Genomic DNA, 25,816 nt, shown 5'->3' with positions numbered 1-25,816 from the left:
ACTTGCCTAAAGTTCAACTTTCACAAGCTTAGAAGACCAATGACATAGCCAAGTTTGTAGGTCTTTTCTGCTCAGTAGGATAAAAATATAAACAAATAATTTAGATCACAAGCTAACCTTGCCCGAAGCGATGGAATTTCTGTTGGTTCTGGCTCCAGGATTTCATAGGCCAGATTAACATCTTCAGTTTCTCGCAATAGAGCATAGATTGGTTCAATCTGTTCATTGAATCTTGCCAGCAGTGTTCTGGCATCTTTCTTTGGTAACGCAGATTCATCCTCTTCCACCTCAGTGTGACAGAAGGTGCATCGGAATGTTCCTACAAGGACAAAAAGGAATTTTCTATTACATTTCCCACAGTAGGAGTGCCATGATGTCAATGAATTATCACAGACTTTATCCCAAGATTTCTGCACTAGCTGTTTTTTTCCTCTGTGATAATTAGGCTAAAGTTTATCAATGGAAAACTGTGGATCACAGTGGCATTGCTCACAGATCAAAATGTAAAAAAAAACTGAATACATAAGTAAATGGGGAGAGGCAATGTCACCAAGAAGGCAGCCTGGGCAGGGGCCAGGGGAAGAGTTGAGGGAAGCTATACGAGTGGCTACTAAACCAACATGGTACAGATAGTTCTTTCTTCAAAAATAATTACTGCATTTTCCTTCTCTTTTACTCTTTTCTTTCACCTTGCTTAATTTATTGCTTGTGTTGGTTTGCAGCTCTTTTAAGTTTGCATCTGGATTCCTTTTATTCCATAATAATTCCATTATTTACATAACATTCTGAATAATAATTTCAAAATATCAGGATAGATGGTATCAAGAGAAAAACTATGCACCTGACAAAGCATAGGCCTCTGGACAAATTCGGCAGATTTCCAGGAGAATACGAGCAATTTAATAGGAAAATTAAAATAATTTTTTGTGAATTATTTCTAATTAGATTTTTTTAATAGTTGGCTTATTCAGATAAAAATGTTGAAAAATTGTTGAAGCAATCTGATTGGCATGATTTGTCATAATTGCTTTGAAAATAACAGGCATTTCATTGCTCCAGTGCTGTAAAACCCCACAACTAATCCTCCCCCAGTGCTGCTAAATGGCAGGTACCTCCGGCCATCATCTTGTAAACAATAAATAAAAATTGACTTGATAGGTAAAGGTACATATAATTACATTCAAAGGATACCAATTTACAGTTGTTAATAGAAAAAGGAAGTGTCACTTAATTCAATTCACAAAATACCAGTAAAACCCACAGAACACCATGAATAAAATGCAATTCACTGTAAAATCAACTGGCCCTGATAATACTATGCAAGACAGAATCGGTTTTTAAGATGAATATCCTCTGAGTATCCAGTGAGCAAAGCCACAGGAATCCACTCATACCCGTATCCGTTCAAAGTGGTGCAGACAGCACGCAAAATTCGTGCTGCCTGCTGATTATGATGATTGCAGCATTGAGCTCAGCGCTAAACACTCTGCTACCGGCTCAGCGCTGAACAAGGGATTAATATTGTGTGCAGTCTATTGACCAATAAAGTTTGGCCTAGGCTGTCTGCACTACTTAAAAAGGAGTAGCTCTGTTGCAGAAGCACCTTATTGTCAGTGTGAAGAAAGCCAAGGCCCAACAACCAAGGGAAAGGGCGAGAGGATTTTCAGATGCAGCACTGGAAGCCTTGCCCCTGGGGGTTCAAATACACCATTAGGTTCGCTACTCGCAGTGGGGCAGGAGACCTTCAAGGCAGATCATCAGAAAGCTTGTAGGAGGAGATTGCTGAAGCCGTTAATGCAATCAGTGTTGTCCCCAGGACCTGGATCTAGTGCCACAAAACATTTAAAGACCTCACACGAATGGTCAAGGTGAGTGAATGCATCATCAAATGCCATATTCCACCATCTACATCACTAGCCTCACACTGCTCAATGCACCACACCCCCATCACCTACCAATAGTCTCCAGCAATCAACACTCATACCTCACTATCAGAACTTCACTTCACCCTCACAGACTTACCACTGCTGCAAGACTCACACCCACATCTCACATTTTGCACACAGTCAGCTATTCAACCATGATCGGCACATCACCCAAACACATTGCACCACACTCATGGGATTGGGGGTAATATATTAGCATGGACTGAGGATTGGGTAACGGACAGGCAAGTGTCTGCGGCTCGACGAACTTCGGTTCCGAGTTGAGGAGCTGGAGTCCGAGCTGCAGACATTGCGAGACATCGGGGAGGGAGAAAGTTACCTGGACCTCTTGCTCCAGGAGGCAGCCACACCTTCTACAGTAAATACTTTAGAATTGACACGTGGTCAGGGACAGGAGAGTGTGACTGTGAGTGAAGCAGGTAAGGGGATCCAGGAGGTAGTATTGCAGGAGTCTCAGTCCCTGCACTTGTCCAATAGATTTGAGGCCAAGTGTGCAGACTGCGGGGTGGATGAGCAGACTGACCAAGGCACCGTGATGCAGAAAGCCATTCAAGTGGGGGGAGTAAAGAGGCAGGTGGTTGTAGTAGGGGACAGTATAGTTAGGGGGATAGATAGGGTGCTCTGCAGCCAAGAGCGTGCATCCCGAAGGCTGTGTTGCCCAGGGTAAAAGACATCTCCTCCGGGCTGGAGAAGAACTTGGAATGGGAGGGGGAGAATCCAGTTGCATGGTACACATGGGTACCAATGACATAGGTAGGACTAAGAAAGAGGTTCTGCTGAGAGAGTCTGAACAGCTAGGGACTAAATTGAAAAGCAGAACCACAAAGGTAATAATCTCTGCATTATTACCTGAGCCACGAGCAAATTGGCATAGGGTCAATAGAATTAGGGCAATGAATGCGTGGCTCAGAGGTTGGTGTGGGAGAAGTGGGTTTTGATTTGTGGGGCACTGGCACCAATACTCGGGAAAGAGAGAGAGCTGTTCCGTGGGGACGGACTACACCTGAACTATGCTGGGACCAGAGTTCTAGTGAACCGAATAACTAGAGAGGTAAACAGGGCTTTAAACTAAATAAGGGCGGGGGGTGGTGGGGTGACGAGACGGTCGCAGTAGAGAGCAATCTAGAATGCTAAAGAGAAAAGAAAAGGAAGCAAAGCAGGAAAGTGATTGTGGTAAGGATGGCAGGAAGGGACAGAGCATACAAACAAAAGAGTGCACTATCAGATAGGAAAAAACAGTGACAAATAGGGCTATAGTACAAAATAATGTTAAGATGTCTAATAATGTTAAAAAGACAAATTTAAAAGCATTGTATCTGAATGCACGAAGCATCTGTAATAAGGTAGACGAATTAACAGGGGCAGAAAACATTGGTGGGAGTTGTCTATAGGCCTCCAAACAGTAGTGGTAGTGTAGAGGATGGCATCAAATAGGAAATTAGAGATGCATGTAGCAAGGGTACTACAGTAATCATAGGTGACTTTAATCTACATATTGACTGGCGAAACCAAATTAGTAATAATACTGTGGCAGATGAATTCTTGGAGTGTGTACGAGATGGTTTTTTAGACCAGTAGGTTGAGGAGCCTGCTAGGGAACAGGCTATCCGAGATTGGGTATTGTGTAATGAGAAGGGGTCAATTAACAGTCTTGTTGTGCGGGGTCCTTTAGGGAAGAATGACCATAACATGATTGAATTCTTTATTAAGATGGAAAGTGAAGAAGTCCAATCCGAAACTAGGATCCTAAATCTAAACAAAGGAAACTACAAAGGTATGAGGAATGAATTGGCTATGATAGATTGGGAAGATTCATTAAAAGGCATGACGGTGGATAGGCAACGGCTAATATTTAAGGAACAAATGCATGAATTGCAACAGTTATACATTCCTTTCTGGCGTAAAAACACAAAATGAAAAGTGGCCCAACCATGACCAACAAAAGAAATTAAGGGTTGTATAAGATCCAAAGAGGAGTTATACAAAGTTGCCAGAAAAAGTAGCAAGCCTGAGGCTTGGGAGCAGTTTAGAATTCAGCAAAAAAGGACCAAGAAGATTGATTAAGAAGGGAAAAATAGATTTTGAGGGTAAACTTGCAAGGAACCTAAAAACCAACTGCAAAAGTTTCTACAAGTACGTAAAAAGAAAAAGATTATTGAAGACAAATGTAGGTCCTTTACAGACAGAAACGGGAGAATTTATAATGGGGAACAGGGAAATGGCAGAACAATTAAATAAATACTTTGGTTTTGTCTTCATGGAAGAGGACACAAATAACGTCCCAGAAATGCTAGGGAACCAAGGGTCTAGTGAGCAAGAGGAATTAAAGGAAATTATTATTAGTAAGGAAATAGTGCTAGAGAAACTAATGGGACTGAAGGCCGATAAATCCCCAGGGTCTGATGATCTGCATCCCAGAGTACTAAAAGAGGTAGCCATGGAAATAGTAGATGCATTGGTTGTCATTTTCCAAAATTCTATAGATTATGGAACAGTTCCTGCAGATTGATGGGTGGCAAATGTAACCCCACTATTTAAAAAAGGAGAGAGAAAACGGGGAACTACAGACCGGTTAAGCCTGACATCAGTAGTAGGGAAAATGCTAGTCTATTATAAAGGATGTGATAACGGATCACTTAGATAATATCAACGGGATTAAACAAAGTCAACATGGACTTATGAAAGGAAAATCATGTTTGACAAACCTACTGGAGTTTTTTGAGGATGTAGCTGATACAATAGATAAGGAAGACCAGTGGGTGTAGTGTATTTGAATTTTCAGAAGGCCTTTGATAAAGTCCCATATAAGAGATTAGTGTGCAAAATTAAAGCACATATGATTGGGGGTAATGTATTGGCATGGATTGAAAATTGGTTAACTGATAGGAAACAGAGAGTAGGGGTGGGGAGCATAGGGATCAGTGCTTGGGCCCCAGCTATTCACAATATATATAAATGATTTGGATGAGGGAACCAAATGTAATATTTCCAAGTTTGCTGACAACACAAAACTAGGTGGGATTGTGAGTTATGAGAAGGATGCAAAGACGCTGCAAGACGATTTAGATAGGTTGAGTGAGTGGGCAAACATATGGCAGATGCAGTATAACGTGGATAAATATGAAGTTATCCACTTTGGTAGGAAAAGCATAAGGACAAAGTATTATTTAAATAGTGGTGGCTTGGGAAGTGTTGATGTACAGAGGGACCTGGGTGTCCTTGTACACCAGTCATTGAAACAAACATGCAGGTGCAACAAGCAGTTAGGAAGGCCTTCATTGCAAGAGGATTTGAGTACAGGAGCAAGGATGTATTACTACAGATAAATAGAACCTTGGTGAGACCGTACCTGGAGTATTGTGTGCAGTTTTGGTCTCCTTACTTAAGAAAGGATATACTTGCCACAGAGGGAGTGCTGCAAAGGTTCACGAGACTGATTCCTGGGATGGCAGGACTGTCGTATGAGAGATTGGGTCGATAAGGCCTGTATTCACTAGAATTTAGAAGAATGAGAGGGTATCTCATTGAAATGTATAAAATTCTGATTGGGTTGGATAGACTGGATGTGGGGAGGATGTTTCCCCTGGCTGGGAAGTCTAGAACAAGGGGTCAGAGTCTCAGGATGCGGGGTAGGAAATTTAGGACCGAGATGAGGAGAAAATCTTTCACTCAGAGGGTGGTGAACCTATGGATTTCTCTACCACAGAAGGTTGTGGAGGCCAAGTCACTGAATATATTTAAGAGGGAGATAGATAGATTTGTAGAAACAAAAGGCATCAAGGGGTATGGGGAAAAAGCAGGAATATGGTGTTGAGATAGAGGATCAGCCATGCTCATATTGCATGGCGGTGCAGACTTGTAGGGCTGAATGGCCTACTACTGCTCCTATTTTTTATGTTTCACTGAAAGTTAACATGCAGGTACAGCAAGCAATTAAGAGGGCAAATGGTATGTTGGCCTTTATTACAAGAGGATTTGAGTATAAGAGTAAAGATGCCTTACATAGTTAGATAGGGCCCTGGAGTATTGTGTACAGTTTTGGTCTTCTTACCTAAGGAAGGATATACTTGCCATACAGGGAGTGCAACGAAGGTTCACCAGACTGATTCCTGGGATGGGAAGATTTTCCTATGAGGAGAGATTGAGCAGACTAGGCCTATATTGTCTAGAGTTTAGAAGAATGAGAGGTGATCTCATTGAAACATACAAAATTCTTACAGGGCTTGACAGAGTAGATACAGGGAGGATGTTGATGGAGAAATGCTTGGTGCAATGATAAGCCTGCCAGAAAGGCTCTGGTCAGTGTCAAGGAGCATGGAGGGTCAGGCTCCTACATTGCACGGGGCTTTCCGCGGAGCTTGGAACCCATGATTTCCAGGCTGTAAATGATGGGCATCTCCATGACCTTGTGGACGCAGCCATGATGTTACGCATGATAAACAATGTCACAGCTTCCATTGCAGCCCAGGCGGAAGCGATCTACCATCTCAAATGTTGTAGTCGAAGCTCGGACTGGTGTCATCGTGGCTAGGTATACGAGTGTGGAAAGGGGCTTGCAGGGTCTCATAGCACTCCAGCAACCTGTCCCCCAACAGATAGCTAGGATTGCTGAGGTGCCGCCCTGGAGAATGGCAGTGGCTCCATGGAGCAAGAACCTACTGTCCTCTCTCAGCATGACAGCATTCGTACTCCCACCACTGCCACTCCGCCACTGCACTTGCTGCTGCCTGTCATCCAGCCAGCCCAGGCTGCTGCCGCCCATGCCCAGTTTACAGCTGGGCCTTCTAGGCCAGAGCTGCTCGAGGTCGTCTGCAAGACCATCTGCAGTCTACCCCACTGCAAGTCAGCAGCTTTCCACCAGCCATGCTGCAGCCACTGGGCGAACACGTTGTAGGAGCACTAGAATAGGAAAAGGAACACGAAAGACAGACACTAAGGGAATGCACAAGGATGATTAGTTGACGTCGTTGTTTTGATTTGGACTTGATCAATTTATAAATGAGGTTTTGGAATGTTTGTTTTGTGGTGGTTATTATTTCAGCTTTGTGCCCAGGAGGAACCTGTGATATTCTGTGACAGACGGATGGTAAGATGGGGAAGTGGTGAGCAACAGGGGTTTGGGGTTTAATTCATTGGAACCGGAGTCTGATGAGCAATGTTCCCTTTAAGCTGCGCGGTTGTGCAGCACTCCAGGAATCCTACGCAACCGGCTTTTTGATGCAAAAACCGCACATGCGCGGTATTTTGAATGGCCAGCACAGCCCCCCCGAGAAAAATATCAGGTAGCAGTACTGATGACACATTCACAGACAGCCAGTCCGGAACGGGGATCTACTGGCTACCTCCTCCCTTCTTCCTCCTCAGGTAGTCTTGGAACCTGTGGTGGCAAGGGCTGTACACGCAAGATGGCCAAGTTGTGGAGCATGCAGCAGACTGCACAGCGGACTGGCGCAGGATGAAAGCATCATGACTGCTGTCAGGCTAGCGGGCATTCACCATTATGATGCGTTGGACGTGGTCACACACCAACTGCATATTAACTGAGTGGTAGCCTTTGCGGTTATGGAATATCTCAGGATTGGAATGCACATACGTGGCTTTGTGGGCGCCGCATTCCAATCCTGAGATATTCCATAACCACAAAGGCAAAGCCACATGCAAGTTCCTCCTGCTTCTCTCTGTTTAGAGAGAAGACAATGAAGTCCTTTTTCCTGGAGTACAGAGCCGCTATGACCTCCCGGATTCAGCAATGAATGACAAACTGGGAGATGCTAGCTATTTCTTCTGTTCTAGAAGGATCCGGTGGAGAAAAAATTGAGGGCCGCAGTGACCTTGAGGATGACCGGCAGTGCTGTCGCGCCCTGCTCTGAGGCTGCAGGTCTGGTTGCAGGAGGTGGTAAGGTTCCATGACCACTTCCTTGGTGAAGAGGAGCCTCCTAATACATTGCTCCTGGCTTAAGTGCAGGTAGGAGAAGTGCTCTTGGAAGACTCTATGTGGGCAAGGCCTCCTGCTAAGAGCCCTCTGAACCTCTCCTCCTCCCTCTGTGAGCATCTTGTCCTGTTCTTCACTGCGTCTGCTCCATCTCCCTGCGCGGGGGGGATTGCAAGTAGAGCCCCCATGACTGGGAGCAAGTGGTGTGAGCAGAACCTTTTAAAGAGGAAGCAAGGCATTCTCCACTAGTAGCAACATTCCCTGTCACCTTAGCAACTTTAAATAACTAGAAAGCACCAAACAGTTGTACAAACTTAGACAGAGCCAGTAGAACTGAACGAGCCAGTCAGCTGCAAGTTGTTGATGATCCCTTCAATAGCGCTGGTGGGGGGTGGTGTGTGGGGGTGTTGGTCCTTCTTGCTGCTGAACGCATGGTCGTAGGTCGTAATTTGGAGAGGTTAAAAGGAGCGGCGACATCCAAAATGGCATATTGTGAGTCAAATCAGCGTTGTACACTGAGTGACGTCACAATCTGCCTCATCTCCATATCTGCAACGAGTGCAGGCAACGGCAGCGCTACTGACCTGCCCAAAATGGTGGCTGCCGTGAGACCCGCTGGAAGCGGGCGGAAGTGAGGTGACCGCCATGTTTCTTCCAAACCTGCCTTAACTGCCAGTGCAAATGGGTCCAATTTCCCGACCTAATGTATGAAAATGATATGTTAACATGCACACAAGCAAGTAATACTTTGTCACAGCTGCAAAACAATCTTAAAATGATGGGTGCTTCTGACTGCACAGCTAACTTTCAGCCTAAAACTGACAAGCACATACCAATCTGCAAACTGCTTCTGACCAAACAATTAAAACTCTGAATGACTTGGAAAAACTCTGTATATTCAATAACAATTAGATTTTGTAGCTTTAAAATTATCATCTTAGCAGAACAGCAGATTGTGCTTTTAATGTAATAAGAACAGGAATAGGCCATACGGCCCCTTGAGCCTGCTCCGCCATTCAATATCATGGCTGATCTTCTAAATCAACTTCACTTTCCCGCCCTATCCCCATATCTCTGGATTTCCTTACTTCCAAAAATCTATCAATCTCTGTCTTGAATATACTCGATGACTGAGCATTCACAGCACTCTAGGGTAGAGAATTCCAAAGATTCACAATCTACTGAGTGAAGAAATTTCTCACCTCAGTCCTAAATGGCCGACCCCTTATCCTGGGACTATGACCCCTAGTTCCAGATTTTTCAGCAAGGCTGAACAGCCTCTCAGTTTCTACCCCGTCAAACCCTCTAAAAAGTTTACATGTTTCAATTAGATCACCTCTCATTCTTCTAAACTCCAGATTATAGGCACATTCTACTTACTATCCCCTCATAGGACAACCCTCTCATCCCAGGAATCACCCCTTCTAAGTCATGTACAGATGCAGCGTCCAAAATCCGGAGTTCCGGAATCCGAATGTTCCGGAATCCGGACCGATTGGTGGCAGGGTTGTCCGGAATCCGTAAAATGTTCCGGAATCCAGACCCGCCGACCCTGCCGACCGAGGTCCCGCTGCTGCCCGACCTCAGGCCTCGCCTCGCTGCCCCTCGCCTCGGCTGCTGCTCAACCTCGGGCCTCGCCTCACCGCCGCCGCTGTCCGACCTCAGGCCTCGCCTCGCTGCCCCTCGCCTCGGCTGCTGCTCAACCTCGGGCCTTGCCTCACCGCCGCCGCTGTCCGACCTTAGGCCTCGCCTCGCCGCCCCTCGCCACCGCTGCTCAACCTCGGGCCTCGCCTCACCACCGCCGCTGTCCGACCTTAGGCCTCGCCTCGCCTGCTGCTCAACCTCGGGCCTCGCCTCACCACCGCCGCTGTCCGACCTTAGGCCAGGCCTCGCCTCGCCGCCCCTCGCCACCGCTGCTCAACCTCGGGCCTCGCCTCACCGCCGCCGCTGTCCGACCTCAGGCCTCGCCTCGCTGCCCCTCGCCTCGGCTGCTGCTCAACCTCGGGCCTCGCCTCACCGCCGCCGCTGTCCGACCTCAGGCCTCGCCTCGCTGCCCCTCGCCTCGGCTGCTGCTCAACCTCGGGCCTTGCCTCACCGCCGCCGCTGTCCGACCTTAGGCCTCGCCTCGCCGCCCCTCGCCACCGCTGCTCAACCTCGGGCCTCGCCTCACCACCGCCGCTGTCCGACCTTAGGCCTCGCCTCGCCTGCTGCTCAACCTCGGGCCTCGCCTCACCACCGCCGCTGTCCGACCTTAGGCCAGGCCTCGCCTCGCCGCCCCTCGCCACCGCTGCTCAACCTCGGGCCTCGCCTCACCGCCGCCGCTGTCCGACCTTAGGCCTCGCCTCGCCGCCCCTCGCCTCGGCTGCTGCTCAACCTCGGGCCTCGCCTCACCGCCGCCGCTGTCCGACCTTAGGCCTCGCCTCGCCGCCCCTCGCCTCGGCCGCTGCTCAACCTCGGGCCTCGCCTCACCGCCGCCGCTGTCCGACCTTAGGCCTCGCCTCGCCGCCCCTCGCCTCGGCCGCTGCTCAACCTCGGGCCTCGCCTCACCGCCGCCGCTGTCCGACCTTAGGCCTCGCCTCGCCTCGCCGCCCCTCGCCTCGGCCGCTGCTCAACCTCGGGCCTCGCCTCACCGCCGCCGCTGTCCGACCTTAGGCCAGGCCTCGCCTCGCCGCCCCTCGCCTGCTGCTCAACCTCGGGCCTCGCCTCACCGCCGCCGCTGTCCGACCTTAGGCCTCGCCTCGCCTGCTGCTCAACCTCGGGCCTCGCCTCACCGCCGCCGCTGCCCGACCTTAGGCCTCGCCTCGCCGCCGCTGCCCTTACCTAGGGGCCTCGTCACCAGCCCGCCCGAACACCACCTCCTCCGCAATGGGGCCACCCGACCAGCTCCTCTTCGGCGGGGTTCTGCCCAAACAACTCCTTGGCGTCTGGGCCCTACCCGACGACCTCATCGTCGAGGCCGGCGACCCGAACAGCTCCTCGGCGAGCACCCCCACACCCCGCCCCCCCCTTCTGACATTCCGTAACCCAGAAATACCCGAACCTGGGCTCGGTTGTTTCCGGATTCGTGACGTCTGAAAGACGTTCCAAAGTCCGGAAAAACGCGGAATCCGGGATGTCCTCAGTCCCGAGGGTTCAGATTCGGGACTCTGCACCTGTATATTCTTCATAGGTAAGGAGACCAAACTACACAGTACTCCAGGTGTGGTCACACCAATGCCCTGTACAATTTCAGCAAGACTTCTTTACTCTTATACTCCAATCCCCTTTGCAATAAAGGCTAACATACAATTTTTGACGTCCTAATTACTTGCTGTACCTGCATGTTAACTTTCTGTGATTCGTGTATAAGGACACCTAAATACCTCTGCATACCAACATTTACTAGTTTCTCACACTTTAAAAAATATTCTGCTTTTCTATTCTTCCTATTAAAGTGGATCATTTCACACTTCCCCACATTATAATCCATCTGCCACCTTCTTGCCTACTCAATTAACCTGTGTATAGCCCTTTGCAGCCTCTTTGCGTCCTGCTCCCAGCTTACTTTTCCACCTAGCTTTATATCACCAGCAAACTTGGATACATTACACTCAGTTCCCTTATCTAAGTCATTGATATAGATTGTAAATAGCTGAGGCCCAAGTACTTATCCTTGGACACACCACTACTTACAACCTGCCAACCTGAAAATGTTCAATTTTCTGTCCAATAATCAATCCTTAATCCAAGCTAATATATTACCCCAATCCCATGAGCCCTAATCTTGTGCAACAATCTCTTGTGTGGCACCTTATCAAATGCCTTTTGAAAATCTAAATTATAACACTTGTCCTTGTAAAACAATCTATCCTCCGACTTATTGTGTGCAACACTACAGGACATCCTCATGTAATGTCTTCTAGGCAGGTGGCACTGTTGTGTGGTTCTCCACAGATCAACCCATCTCAGGCATACTAACATGAGAACTGTCATCTAATAGTTTCTGCCCGCATTGCATCTCCCCGCCTCGCTTACATCCCAATTTGAACCGAAAGTTGAGATGGTCTTTTCTTTCCTTACTGTTACATGCTGCTACTCCCTAACCCGACTCAACCAGCCATTGCTTCCTCCAGCTCTGTACTGCAAAGATCATGAACCTGAATATGACCAGAAAAAAGCTTCAAGTTCTTCTTGCCTTCTGCACTTTTACTGTTGCAAAAGCACAGAAAGTGCTTAAGCAGTCTTAAAGTCAATTCCTGGTTAGGGCTGAGGAGAGATTCCACAGAGTTGAGATTCCAAACTGTCTTTTAACTGAGCCCCTTCTTTTGGAGATTCATATCCCATGTGGCCACCCCGCCCCGCCCCCGCCACTCTTTCGACCTGCCACATTCATCTCAAATCAGCAATTTTGGGATGTTTGGAAGAATTTGGGTGTGGAAGAAATCGGTCCCTTTCGTGCTTGTTTTTTGGATGCAATATTCCCAATGGGGCATCAATTTATTGGGGCGATCTCCTCCACTTAGGGTTGCCAACTCAGCGTTGATGTATTTCTGGAGATTTGATTGTGCGACATTTGATCACATGGCATGTGATCACGTGACACTACTCATGTGATGCTTAACTGTATGACATTCAATCATGTGACATTTGCCCAGAGTTTGCAAATGTTTTTGCAGTTACCTTAGTTGAGTGTCTAAGTATCAGCAAGCCCCGAATAAAATACTTGACTTTTTGTTTTATAGTGAGATGAACAACATAATTTATAAATCAAAGAATGAACACAAAAGAATGAAAAGATTTAAGGATAAGTAATGTTTAAATAAAAATTACTTCTGTGATGTTTCTACTGTATTGATGGCAATGAGAAACACCAAGTAAATTCCATTGATTCAACAAAAACATCATCAATATAAGTAACTTATAACCAAAGTTTTGTCCGATTTTATAACTTTTTACAGTACACAGCAAGTTATAAAGGTAAGAAATGAAACCACAACTAAACCTAATTCAATTCACTTTAGGGAGATGAGGCTCGGTCCTCAGGAAAAAGCACCTATGCTGTCCGACTCCCAGAACAAAATACATTATACAACAGCGCACATCACGGGCTAATATGAACTCTTTCTCATCCTCTTTGTGTTGCTTCCTCTCTCTCCCACCCGTTTGTACTTCTCACTCTTTCTCCAGTTTGTATTTTTCTCTCCCTGCCCAGTTTGTAATTTCTCTCTCTCTCCCCTCCCCAGTTCGTGTTTCTTTCTCTCCCTCTCTCTCTCTCCCCCTCCCCAGTTGCTCTTTCAGGAATCGCAGAGTTTTCAGGTGATTCTTGTTGGCCCCGATGTCGCCATCCTCACAACTGGCAATGAAGGAATGCGCTCTGAATATTGGGGAAACCTGCAGGACTCAGACAACGCGGTTTAGTTGCAAGCCACAACAGCCGGGGTACTACGCATGCGCAAAACTGCACATACAAGGACCGTTTCTCCCGAGCCACCAGTGGTGCTTGGGAGACTAATCGACTCCCGCTAAGTGTGAGGGTTGGGAACCCTACCCCCACTCGATCTCCCTCGGAAGTGCAACAGTTGGCAAATTGGCATTCGGTGACTTCAGAGTGACTGGGACATCCGCCTAAAACATTCGTTAGGCCTATGATTAACAGATAGTTTTAAGGAGCCCAATCCCTATTTTAGGACCGCAATGCCTATTTGGTAAAATCTAAGCAAAGCATGCTCATTCAAGGTAGACACTTGGGAGTATGACATTATAACCATTACAGAGACATGGCTGAAAGAGGGGCAGGTTTGGCAGCTCAATATTCCTGGTCACAGGATTTTTAGACAGGAGAGAGGGTTAAAAAGGGGGGGGGGCGCGGTCGCGGTCGCGGTATTGATTAAAGAAACTGTGTGAAGAGGGATGATATGTTAGAGGGATCATCAAATGAGGCCATATGGGCCGAACTGAAAAATAAAAAAGCGGCGATCACACTGCTGGGCATGTATTATAGACCCCCAAACAGTGGGAGGGAGATAGAGGAGCAAAAACCATAGGGCAGTAATAGTAGGGGATTTCAACTATCCTAATATTGATTGGGACAAATATAGTGCGAAGGGTATAGAGGGTGCGGAATTCCTAAAATGCATTCAAGAGAACTTTTTTAGTCAGTATGTAACAAGCCCAACACGGGAGGGGGCGGTTCTGGATTTAGTTTTAGAGAGTTAAGCTGGGCAGGTGGAAGGGGCATCAGTGGGAGAGCACTTGGGTGCCAGTGATCATAATTCAGTCAGATTCAAGGTAGTCATTGATAAGGACAAGGATAGACCAGGAATAACAAGGATAGACCAGGAATAAAAGTCCCAAATTGGAGAAAAGCTAAGTTGAGAAGTGATTTGGCCACAGTGGTCTGGAAACAGCTACTTGAAGGTAAATCAGTGTCGGAACAGTGGGAGGCTTTCAAGGAGGAGATCCGGAGGGCTCAGGCCAAACATGTGCCCTTAAAGAAAAAGGGTGGGAATAACAATTCTAGAGCTCCCTGGATGTCTAGGGACTTACAGGGGAGGATAAAGACAAAAAGGGTAGCTTATGTCATATACCAACGACTAAATACTGTAGAATCTCTGGAGGAATATAGAAAGTTCAGAGGTGAAATTAAAAAGGATATTTGGAATGCTAAGAGAGAACATGTAAAATTCTTGGCAAGTAAAATCAAGGAAAACCCAAAGGTGTTCTATAAATATATTAAGAGTAAGAGGATAACTAAAGAGAGAGTAGGGTAATGTGTGTGTGGAGGCGGAAGATTTGCATCTGTTTTCACAAAAGGGGCAATGCAGACACTGCTATCGAGGAGGAGTGTGAAATTCTAGATGAAATAAACATAGTGAGAGAGGACGTATTAAGGGGTTTAGCAGCTTTGAAAATGGATAAGTCCTCAGGTCCGAATGAAATGCATCCCAGACTGTTAAGTGAAGCAAAAGAAGAAAGAGCAGAAGCCTTGACCATCATTTTCCAGTCCTCTTTGGAGTCGGGCATGGTGCCGGAGGACTGCTAACGTGGTACACTTGTTTAAGAAGGGAGAAAGGGATAGGCTGAGTAATTATAGGCCTGTCAGCCTAACCTCAGTGGTGGGAAAATTATTGGAAAAAATCCTGAAGGACAGGATAAATCTACATTTAGAAAGGCAAGGATTAATCAGGGACAGTCAGCACGGATTTGTTAAGGGAAGATCCTGTTTCACTAACCTGATTTAATTTTTCGAGGAGGTAACCAGAAGGGTTGTTGAGGGTAGGTAGTGCGTACGATGTAGTGTATATGGACTTTAGCAAAGCTTTTGATAAGGTCCCGCATGGTAGACTGGTCATGAAGGTAAAAGCCCATGGGATCCAGGGCAAAGTGGCAAGTTGTATCCAAAATTGGCTTAGAGGTAGGAAGCAAAGGATAATGGTTGATGGATGTCTTTGTGACTGGAAGGATATTTCCAGTGGGGTTCAGCAGGGCTCAGGACTGGGTCCCTTGCTTTTTGTAGTATACATCAATGATATAGATTTGAATATAGGGAGTATGATTAAGAAGTTTGCAGATGACACTAAAATTGGCTGTGTGGTTGATATTGAAGAGGAAAGTCATGGACTGCAGGAGGATATCAATTTACTGGTCATGTGGGCAGAACAGTGGCAAATGGAATGTAATTCGGAGAAGTGTGAGGTAATGCACTTGGAGAGGGCTAATAAAGAAAGGGTATACACATTAAACGGCAGGCCAGTTAGAAGTGTAGATGAATAAAGGGACCTTGGAGTGCTTGTTCACAGATCCTTGAAAATAGCAGGCCAGGTGGATAAGGTGGTTAAGAAGGCATACGAAATGTTTGCCTTTATTGGCCGAGGCATAGAATACAAGAGTAGGGAGGTTATGCTTAAATTGTGTAATACACTGGTGAGGCCACAGCTGGAATACTACTTGCAGTTCTGGTCGCTGTATGATATGAAGGACATGATTGCACTGGAGAGGGTGCAGAGGAGATTTACGAGGTGCTGCCTGGAATGGAAAATCTCAGCTATGAGGACAGATTGGATAGGCTGGGTTTGTTCTCCTTGGAACAGAGGAGGCTGAAGGGAGACCTCATTGAGGTGTATAAAATTTTGAGGGGCCTGGATATAGTGGATAGCAAGGGCCTATTTTCCTTGGTGGAGGGATCAATTACGAGGGGGCATAGGTTTAAGGTGGTTGGTGAAAGGTTTAAGGAGCTCTTTCATAGTGCTCAACAAAAATATATTCCAGTGAAAAAGAAGAGCGGTAAGAGAAGGGATAACCAGCCGTGGATAACCAAGGAAATAAAGGAAAATATCAAATTAAAAAACAATGTGTATAAGGTGGCCAAGGTTAGTGGGAAACTAGAAGATTGGAAACATTTTAAACGACAGCAAAGAATGACTAAGAAAGCAATAAAGAAAGGAAAGATAGATTACGAAAATAAACTTGCGCAAAACATAAAAACAGATAGTAAAAGCTTTTACAGATATATAAAATGGAAAAGAGTGACTAAAGTAAATGTTGGTCCCTTAGAAGATGAGAAGGGTGATTTAATAATGGGAATGTGGAAATGGCTGAGACCTTAAACAATTATTTTGCTTCGGTCTTCACAGTGGAAGACACAAAAATCATGCCAAAACTTGCTGGTCACAGGAATGTGGGAAGGGAGGACCTTGAGATAATCACTATCACTAGGGGGATAGTGCTGGACAGGCTAATGGGACTCAAGGTAGACAAGTCTCCTGGTCCTGATGAAATGCATCCCAGGGTATTAAAAGAGATGGCGGAAGTTATAGCAGATGCATTCGTTATAATCTACCAAAATTCTCTGGACTCTGGGGAGGTACCAGCGGATTGGAAAGCAGCTAATGTAACGCCTCTGTTTAAAAAAGGGGGTAGACAAAGGCAGGTAACTATAGGCCGGTTAGTTTAACATCTGTAGTGGGGAAAATGCTTGAAGCTATCATTAAGGAAGAAATAGCGGGACATCTAGATAGGAATAGTGCAATCAAGCAGACGCAACATGGATTCATGAAGGGGAAATCGTGTTTAACTAATTTACTGGAATTCTTTGAGGATATAACGAGCATGGTGGATAGAGGTGTACTGATGGATGTGGTGTATTTAGATTTCCAAAAGGCATTCGATAAGGTGCCACACAAAAGGTTACTGCAGAAGATAAAGGTACGCGGAGTCAGAGGAAATGTATTAGCATGGATAGAGAATTGGCTGGCTAACAGAAAGCAGAGTCGGGATAAATGGGTCCTTTTCGGGTTGGAAATCGGTGGTTAGTGGTGTGCCACAGGGATCGGTGCTGGGACCACAACTGTTTACAATATACATAGATGACCTGGAAGAAGGGACAGAGTGTAGTGTAACAAAATTTGCAGATGACACAAAGATTAGTGGGAAAGCAGGTTGTGTAGAGGACACAGAGAGGCTGCAAAGAGATTTAGATCGGTTAAGCGAATGGGCTAAGGTTTGGCAGATGGAATACAATGTTGGAAAGTGTGAGGTCATCCACCTTGGAAAAAAAACAGTAAAAGGGAATATTATTTGAATGGGGAGAAATTGCAACATGCTGCGGTGCAGAGGGACCTGGGGGTCCTTGTGCATGAATCCCAAAATTAGTTTGCAGATGCAGCAGGTAATCAGGAAGACGAATGGAATGTTGGCCTTCATTGCGAGAGGGATGGAGTACAAAAGCAGGGAGGTCCTGCTGCAGCTGTATAGGGTATTGGTGAAGCCGCACCTGGAAAATTGCATGCAGTTCTGGTCACCTTACTTAAGGAAGGATATACTAGCTTTGGAGGGGGTACAGAGACGATTCCGGAGATGAGGGGATTACCTTATGATCATTGATTGAGTAGACTGGGTATTTACTCGTTGGAGTTCAGAAGGATGAGGGGTGATCTTATAGAAACATTTAAAATAATGAAAGGGATAGACAAGATAGAGGCAGAGAGGTTGTTTCCACAGCCTCAAAATACGGGGGAGCCAATTTAAAACCGAGTTGAGAAGGAATTTCTTCTCCCAGAGGGTTGTGAATCTGTGGAATTCTCTGTCCAAGGAAGCAGTTGAGGCTAGCTCATTGAATGTATTCAAATCACAGATAGATACATTTTTAATCAATAAGGGAATTAAGAGTTATGGGGAGAGGGCGGGTAAGTGGAGATGAGTCCACGGCCAGATCAGCCAAGATCTTGTTGAATGGCGGAGCAGGCTCGAGAGGCTAGATGGCCTACTCCTGTCCCTAATTGTTATGTTCTTATGTTTAGAGGGGATTTGAGGGGAAGCTTCTTCACGCAGAGGGTCGAGGAGGGATCGGAGACTCACTGCCTGGAAAGGTGGTAGAGGCAGAAACCCTCACCACATTTAAAAAGGTGCTTGGATGGGAACTTGAAGTGCCGTAACCTGCAGGGTTACGGACCTAGAGCTGGTAAATGGGATTAGACTGGATAACCTCTTGTTAGCTGGCACAGATACAATGGTAAATACTTCAGGGAATCTAATACTGTCAGTGTGATTTCCTGGACTAGTTTCAATCTCCTGGATGGGTCGGAGAGGAATTTTACCAGATTTTTTCCCCCAATTGGCCTGTTTTTTTAATCTGTTTATTTGCCTCTCCCAGGAGATCGCATGGCTCTGGGTGGGGTGGAGTGTAAAATGTTGCGATACATGGGGTGTCGCAATTGTATGGAGCAGACTGGTTGGGCCGGATGCTCTTTACCTGTCCGCCATTGTTCATAGGTTTATATGTAACCTTCAGGGCTGCTGACCGAGGACCATGTGGCTCTTTGGACATGATGGGCCAAAATGGCCTCCTTCTGCACTGTAAATTTCTATGTTTCTATTCTCCACACAGTTTTTTCTGGGTCTACTGCGGCCTAACCGGGCCTAACCGGTGGCCGCAGATGAATGGGTAGGTATTTGCTTTTTCACTTAGCATAATCTGGAGTAATACTGCGGTCCAGTCTTGAGCCACTCACACTCCTCCCATTCATCCACAATTTACGTGGAGTGTATAGAGTTATTGAGAAATATTGCATCTACTGAAACATACTCTAAGATGTGTCGTTATTGTACTGCTTGGCTGTTGGCAATGAATACAAGTTTTTTTTATTCACGTTGATCTAATCAGCATTTTAGGTAAACAATTTTGGTACACACTGTAAATTCATTAGCAAATTTCTGGAAAACTTAAATATATAAAGTAGAAAACAAAATAATGTTTCCATTGCAGGAAAAAAATACATTCATTGTGAAAGCTGAAAATGGCTTCAGCTAAGTGGGAAATAGAATACTTTTTTCCATCAACCTTTCAAAGATCTTAGGATGCATAACACCATACCAACTTAAGACCAGCAGTTAACAGGTCATGTAACTCCATCAGGATGTGAATTATACACTTTGCCATCTGTCTTTAGTTTATTTTAGGACCAAGCCAGGATTTGTCAAGCAAAGACACTGCACGTACTGGAGCTCTCCTTGATGCTGCTCTCTGCAGGAATGAAAGCTTCAGTCCCTCTCATGTGCATAACAAAGTGAGAGGGACGGAAAACAGATGGTACCAACCCCAAGACATGCAACCCAGACTGCCGAGAATCCTCCATCTTTCCCATCTGGAGAGTCTCAGCATAAAGAATATAGCTGTGTTAAGCTGCAGCTTCAACTGTATTTCTGCCACGATAGGACTCTGTGCAAGACAATAGATATTTCACAATGAAACACGATTACACACTTATAATTTATCCAATAATATCGCGCAATCAGTACAACACTAAAACACAACCAGTAGTTTTGATTTAGGAACATACAGGACTTGGATTTCACAAGACCCAATAACGGTATTTTTAGTGTCATCATATCATTATCATAGGCTATTTATTTAGCAACACTCAAAGGACTTACTACCACAGTGCCCTACATCTGTACGTCATCTCACTTGCACAAATCAAACTTTATAAAATGTTCTAGTTCTAAAAATATTACATATAGAAAGTTCTACAAATATTACACACAGAAACAAAATTATTTTCAGAGAACACTGACTGAGCTCCAATTTTCCATGTTAATTAATGTAGGTAAAGTGCCTTAAAAATGCCCTAACGTACCCTTAAGACGGAGTTTCCAGCATTCCCAAACTCTGGAAACATAAAAAATAGTTGCAGGAGTAGGCCATTCGGCCCTTCGAGCCTGCCCCACCATTCAATATGATCATGGCTGATCATTCACCTCAGTACCCCGTTCCTGCTTTCTCTCAATACTCCTTGATCCCTTTAGCCGTAAGGGCCATGTCTAACTCCTTCTTGAATATATCTAACGAACTGGCATCAACAACTCTCTGCGGTAGAGAATTCCACAGGTTCACAATTCTCTGAATGAAGAAGTTTCTCCTCATCTCGGTCCTAAATGGCTTACCCTTTATCCATAGACTGTGACCCCTGGTTCTGGACTTTCCCAACATCGGGAACATTCTTCCTGTATCTAACCTGTCCAGTCCCATCAGAATTTTATATGTTTCTATGATATCCCCTCATTCTTCTAAACTCCAGTGAATACAGGCCCAGTCGATCCAGCCTCTCCTCATACGTCAGTCCTGCCAGCCCGCGAATCAGTCTGGTGAACCTTCGCTGCACTCCCTCAATAGCAAGAACATCGTTCCTCAGATTAGGAAACCAAAACTGAACACAATATTCCAGGTGAGGCTCCATCAAGGCCCTGTACAACTGCAGTAAGACCTCCCTGCCCCTGTACTCAAATCCCCTAGCTATGAAGGCCAACATGCCATTTGCCTTCTTTGCCACCTGCTGTACCTGCATGCCAACTTTCAATGACTGATGTACCATGACACCCAGGTCTCGTTACACCTCCCCTTTTCCCAATCTGCCACCATTCAGATAATATTCTGCCTTCATGTTTTTTGTTACCAAAGTGGATAACCTCACATTTATCCACATTATACTGCATCTGCCATGCATTTGCCCACTCACCTAACCTGTCCAAGTCACCCCGCAGCCTCTTAGCATCCTCCTCACAGCTCACGCCGCCACCCAGCTTAGTGTCATCTGCAAACTTGGGAGATATTACACTCAATTCCTTCATCTAAATCATTGATGTATATTGTAAATAGCTGGAGTCCCAGCACTGAGCCCTGCGGCACTCCACTAGTCACTGCCTGCCATTCTGAAAAGGATCCGTTTATCCTGACTCTCTGCTTCCTGTCTGCCAACCAGTTCTCTATCCACTTCAATACATTACCCCCAATACCATGTGCTTTCATTTTGCACAACAATCTCTTGTGTGGGACCTTGTCAAAAGCTTTATGAAAGTCCAAAGACACCACATCCACTGGTTCTCCCTTGTCCACTCTATTAGTTACATCCTCAAAAAATTCTAGAAGATTTGTCAAGCATGATTTCCCTTTCATAAATCCATGCTGACTTGGAGCGATCCTGTCACTGCTTCCCAAATGCGCTGCTATTTCATCTTTAATAATTGATTCCAGTATTTTCCCCACTATCGACGTCAGGAAAAACAGAAAGAGTAATGCTAAGAACCATGGATACTTCAACATAGCCCTGTCCACTGTGAGAAAAAGGATCTCAGTTAGATGGTTCCAGTTATTGACTGGAATTAAAAACACTCAGCCTAGTCAAGGGTGAATGAATGATCAGACTGATCATCCTTTATTTTGTCCTGTCCCTTCTGTTGTGATTTATGGCCAAAGTGAAAGAAGTTCATGTATTTCATATGAACAGCCCTGAAGACCTAATTTTTTATCAGGCTTGTCTGACTATAGGCTTGCAGCCCAGCAAAATAAATAGTTCTGCAGCTAATGGGTCGAACTAAACTTTACCCGATTAAGAATTTGCTCATTATAAATGCTTGGCATGTGCCATTCCTGAGTACGTATTATCACCAAATAAGGAAATCGCTGTAATAAGTGTATCACAGATACTGGTTGAAATGGTATCAAAGGAAAAGATCAGGAGAGAAGTATAAGATCAGGAAAGAGCAGTACTCAACAGAAGAAATAATGAAGAATGTTAGAGATTACAGAAGTTCAGAGAAGTTTAAGAACTCCATCAGCCAAGAGATATGTAGCTATTCAGCGCATCATGTGTCTGCAAGAGTTATCAGGAACTAGGTTAGAAACAGGTATAGGGATAACAGACAGACATTGGATGAAAAAAAAACTACAAATGACAAATTGAGATTCATTGTGCGGACATCCCAGAAGACAACAAACCAATTGTACTGGATTGACTCAGAAGGGTAAGGTCATATAATCTTTTGAAATCTTTGCTAAAGCTGCAAGCTTATGTACTAAGCTGAGAAACTAATCTTTTAATATACTCAATAGACGGAGTTATCAAGGCTGTTAACCTGTTAGCTATACAATAGTCAAGTCTGTACTAACCTTGCTGACTTTGCATCAATCCTGGACATCGAGAATATCAACTGGTAATGCGTAGAACCAGCTGCACTGATACACTTGTACTGTCTTTTGAAGAAGTCTCCAAAGTGGGTGGATGAGGGAAGCCCAGTAGATATTGTTTACTTAGACTTCCAAAAAACATTTGATAAGGTACCACACAAGAGGCTTCTCTACAAGATTGTAGTCTCTGGTATTAGTGGTAATATATTGAGCTGTACTGACAACTGGCTGGAAGGACATAGGCAAAAAGTAGTTATAGATGGATTTGGCTCTGTATGAAGGGTGGTCACCAGTGGGGTCCCGCAGGGATCGGTGTTGGGACTGTTGCTCTTTACTATTTTATTAATGGTCTAGATGTAGGTGTTGGCAGGGGGGAGGGGGGCGGGGGCACGATCTCCAAATTTGTGGATATACGAAGATCTATGAGAGTGTTATATGACTGTAGACGATGCTCGATGGCTTCAGGCGAATCTTGATGTTTTGGGAGCTGGGTTTACTTTGACAAAGTATGTTTAATTTGGAAAAGTGCAGTGTTCTGTATGTAGGCAGGGTGAATGCTGAACATGTATACACCCTTTAGGGAAAAGCATTAAAGAAGGCATTATGCTTGAACTGTATAAAACACTAGTTAGGCCTCAGCTAGAATACAGTGTACAGTTCTGGTCACCACATTACAGGAAAGATGTGATTGCACTAGCGAGGGTACAGAGGAAATTTACGATGATATTGCCAGGACTGGAGAATTTTAGCTATGAGAAAAGATTGGATAGCTGTGGTGGTTTTCTTTGGAACAGAGGAGGCTAAGGGGAGGCTTGATTGAGGTGTATGAAATTATGAGAGGCCTAGATAAAGTCGATTGGAAGTACTTATTTCCCCTAGCAGAGAGGTCAATAACCAGTGGGTATAGATTTAAAGTAATTGGTAGAAGGATTAGAGGGACGTTGAGGAGAATTTTTTTCACCCAGAGGGTAGTGGGAGTCTGGAACTCATCGAATCACAGAATGGTTACAGCACAGGAGGAGGCCATTTGCTCTGTTAAGCCTGTGCCGGCTCTCTGCAAGAGCACTTCAGCTGGTCACACTCCCTGGCCTTTTCCCTGTAGCCCTGCAAATTTGTTTCCTTCAGGTACTTATCCAGTTCGTTTTTAAAAGTCACGATTGAATCTGCATTCACCACCCTTTCAGGCAGTGCATTCCAGATCCTAACCATCAATCCTAACTCACTGCCCGAAAGGGTGGTAGAGGCAGAAACCCTCATCACTTTTAAAAAGTACTTGCATATGCACTTGAAGTGCCATAACCTACAAGACTACGGACCAAGTGCTTGAAAGTGGGATTAGGCTGGATATCTTTTTTCGGTCGGCACAATCACAATGGTCTCCTTCTGTGGTGTACATATCTATGATTCGAAGGTGGAGAAAGAAAATAATTTGGGCATTCAAGTGCATACATCATAAACGTACATGCCTTTATGCCGTGAAGCAATAGCAAGAGCGAATAGGGTGTTGCAGTGCAGTCATAGGACAATTGATTATAAGACAAGACATACTATTTTGTCCTTATACAAGACCTTGGTCAGACCTCACTTGGAATACTGTATCTAGTTTTGGGCTCCTCACATGGTGGGTAATATTGAGGCTCTGGAAAGGGTTTAGAAGGCCACTGGACTAATTTCCAGTATAAAGAATCTTAATTAACAAGATAGGCTAAAAGACTCTACACTTTAGAGAAGCATAGACTTAGGGGTGAGCTGACTGAGGTTTCTGAGATAATGAAGGGAATAGATTATGCTCCAGTTGACAGTTTGTTCCAATTAAATAGATTAGGGAAGACCAGGGGTCACAATTTTAAGTTGCATTTGGCCAGACCTAAGTTAGATGTCAGGAGGTGACTCCTTTCCCAGAGAATAGTAGACCTCTAGGAAAGACTGTCATCTCGTGTGGTGGATGCCTTCAAGTGAGAGAATTGGATCTGTTTCTTGCTGCAGTGGCTATCTCGTCTTACAAAAGGTAAGTACAGCAGGGAATTCAGGGCCAGAGTGATCTCCTAGACTAGTTTCGATTACCCAGATGGGTCGGAGAGGAATTTCCCAGATTTTCCCCCCCAGATTGTCTTGGGATTTTATCTGGTTTTTCGCCTCTCCCAGCATATCGCATGGTTTTGGGTCGAGTATATATATTGTGATACACAAGGCTGAATGGACCAGAGGGTCTTTATCTGTCCATCATTGTTTGTTTGGGCCCAAGTTTCCGACGCTGGTGAAAACAGCGCACCTCCGTGATTTAAGTAACCTGTCTGGGAAAAAAGGTGCACCGAAATCTTACCGGGGAATTCTCCGATCATCCTGGAGCGTGGCGTGGCGCAGCGGAGTCTCCCTGGGGTGGAGCAAGTCGATCGCAGCCAGCAGGGGGGCAGGGCTAGGGATCAGCATTCTTCTGAGTGCCGGCAGTGTTGCGCATGCATGTTGAAGCGTGCGCGCATGCGCAATGGCTCAGCAGGGCGTTTTTCCATGGGAGTGTTTTTCTTTTGAAAATGATGGCTACTCCTTTTGTGGAAGCATCCTTTCACTGATGAATGTATTTTCACTGGTTTCTGTGCATACAGTGCAGTATTGAGTTCTAGTAATCAGTTCTGCAGTATTGTTTTCCCCCAGTCTGTCTTTGAATGGTGTGGGGACTGGGGAGGTGATCGGTGGGGGAGAAGCATGGGAAGGGATGGAGGAGCGTGGGTTTGGGGCACTCAAAATGATCGGAGGAGAGAGCAGGGGTGCCTATACCAATTGGGGGGTGGGAGGAGCAAGGGTCTGGGGTTAAGAGTGATCGGAGGAGAGAGCAGGGGTGCTTATACCAATTGGGGGGTGGGAGGAGCAAGGGTCTGGGGTTAAGAATGATCGGAGATCCGGAGGAGAGAGCAGGGATGCCTATACTAATTGGGGGGTGGGAGGAGCAAGGGTTCGGGGTTAAGAATGATCGGAGAGCCGGAGGAGAGAGCAGGGATGCCTATACTAATTGGGGGGTGGGAGGAGCAAGGGTTCAGGGTTAAGAATGATCGGAGGGCCGGAGGAGAGAACAGGAATGCCTATACCAATTGGGGGGGCCGGAGGAACAAGGATTCGGGGTTAAGAATGATCGGAGGGCCGGAGGAGAGAGCAGGGGTGCCGATACCAATTGGGGGGCCGGAGGAGCGAAGGTCCGGGGTTACTGCATATTACAGCCTCCATCCGGTCTCCCTCCACCGCACCCCCGCCCCCGCGTTCAGCGCCCCCCTCCCCCCTCCTGTTCAGCCCCTCCCCCCTCCCCCTCTCCCCTCACTGTTAGAAACAGAGGCAGAGAAAGAGAGACACAGACAGAGACACGGAGCGAGGCTGACAGAAACACCTTCCTTTCACATAAAGGTAGGACTTCTATTTTTTTATGTTATTGATTGGTTGCTTATTATTTTGGTCTTGGTGCTTTAGATGTAGGGTTCCTTCTATTTTTTATTAATTAATTGCATGTTA

At 45.6% G+C, this 25,816-nt stretch overlaps 1 protein-coding gene across 5 annotated transcripts in view; it reads right to left on the bottom strand.

Moving 5' to 3' along the window:
* LOC139276083 (general transcription factor IIE subunit 1-like) overlaps positions 1-25,816 on the bottom strand; it is a 109,571-nt gene that overhangs the window by 12,261 nt on the left and 71,494 nt on the right. For all 5 annotated transcript variants that reach the window (XM_070893542.1, XM_070893545.1, XM_070893543.1 and 2 more), the window contains one exon: positions 118-319. In XM_070893542.1, the coding sequence (XP_070749643.1) occupies positions 118-319 (202 nt within the window). The remainder of the gene's footprint in view (positions 1-117; positions 320-25,816) is intronic.

The sequence above is a fragment of the Pristiophorus japonicus genome, chromosome 11 (assembly GCF_044704955.1).
Source record: "Pristiophorus japonicus isolate sPriJap1 chromosome 11, sPriJap1.hap1, whole genome shotgun sequence".
Classification (NCBI taxonomy): Eukaryota; Metazoa; Chordata; class Chondrichthyes; family Pristiophoridae; genus Pristiophorus; species Pristiophorus japonicus.
Note: the sequence above shows the minus strand (reverse complement) of the source record. Positions and strands in the feature narration are given on the sequence as shown.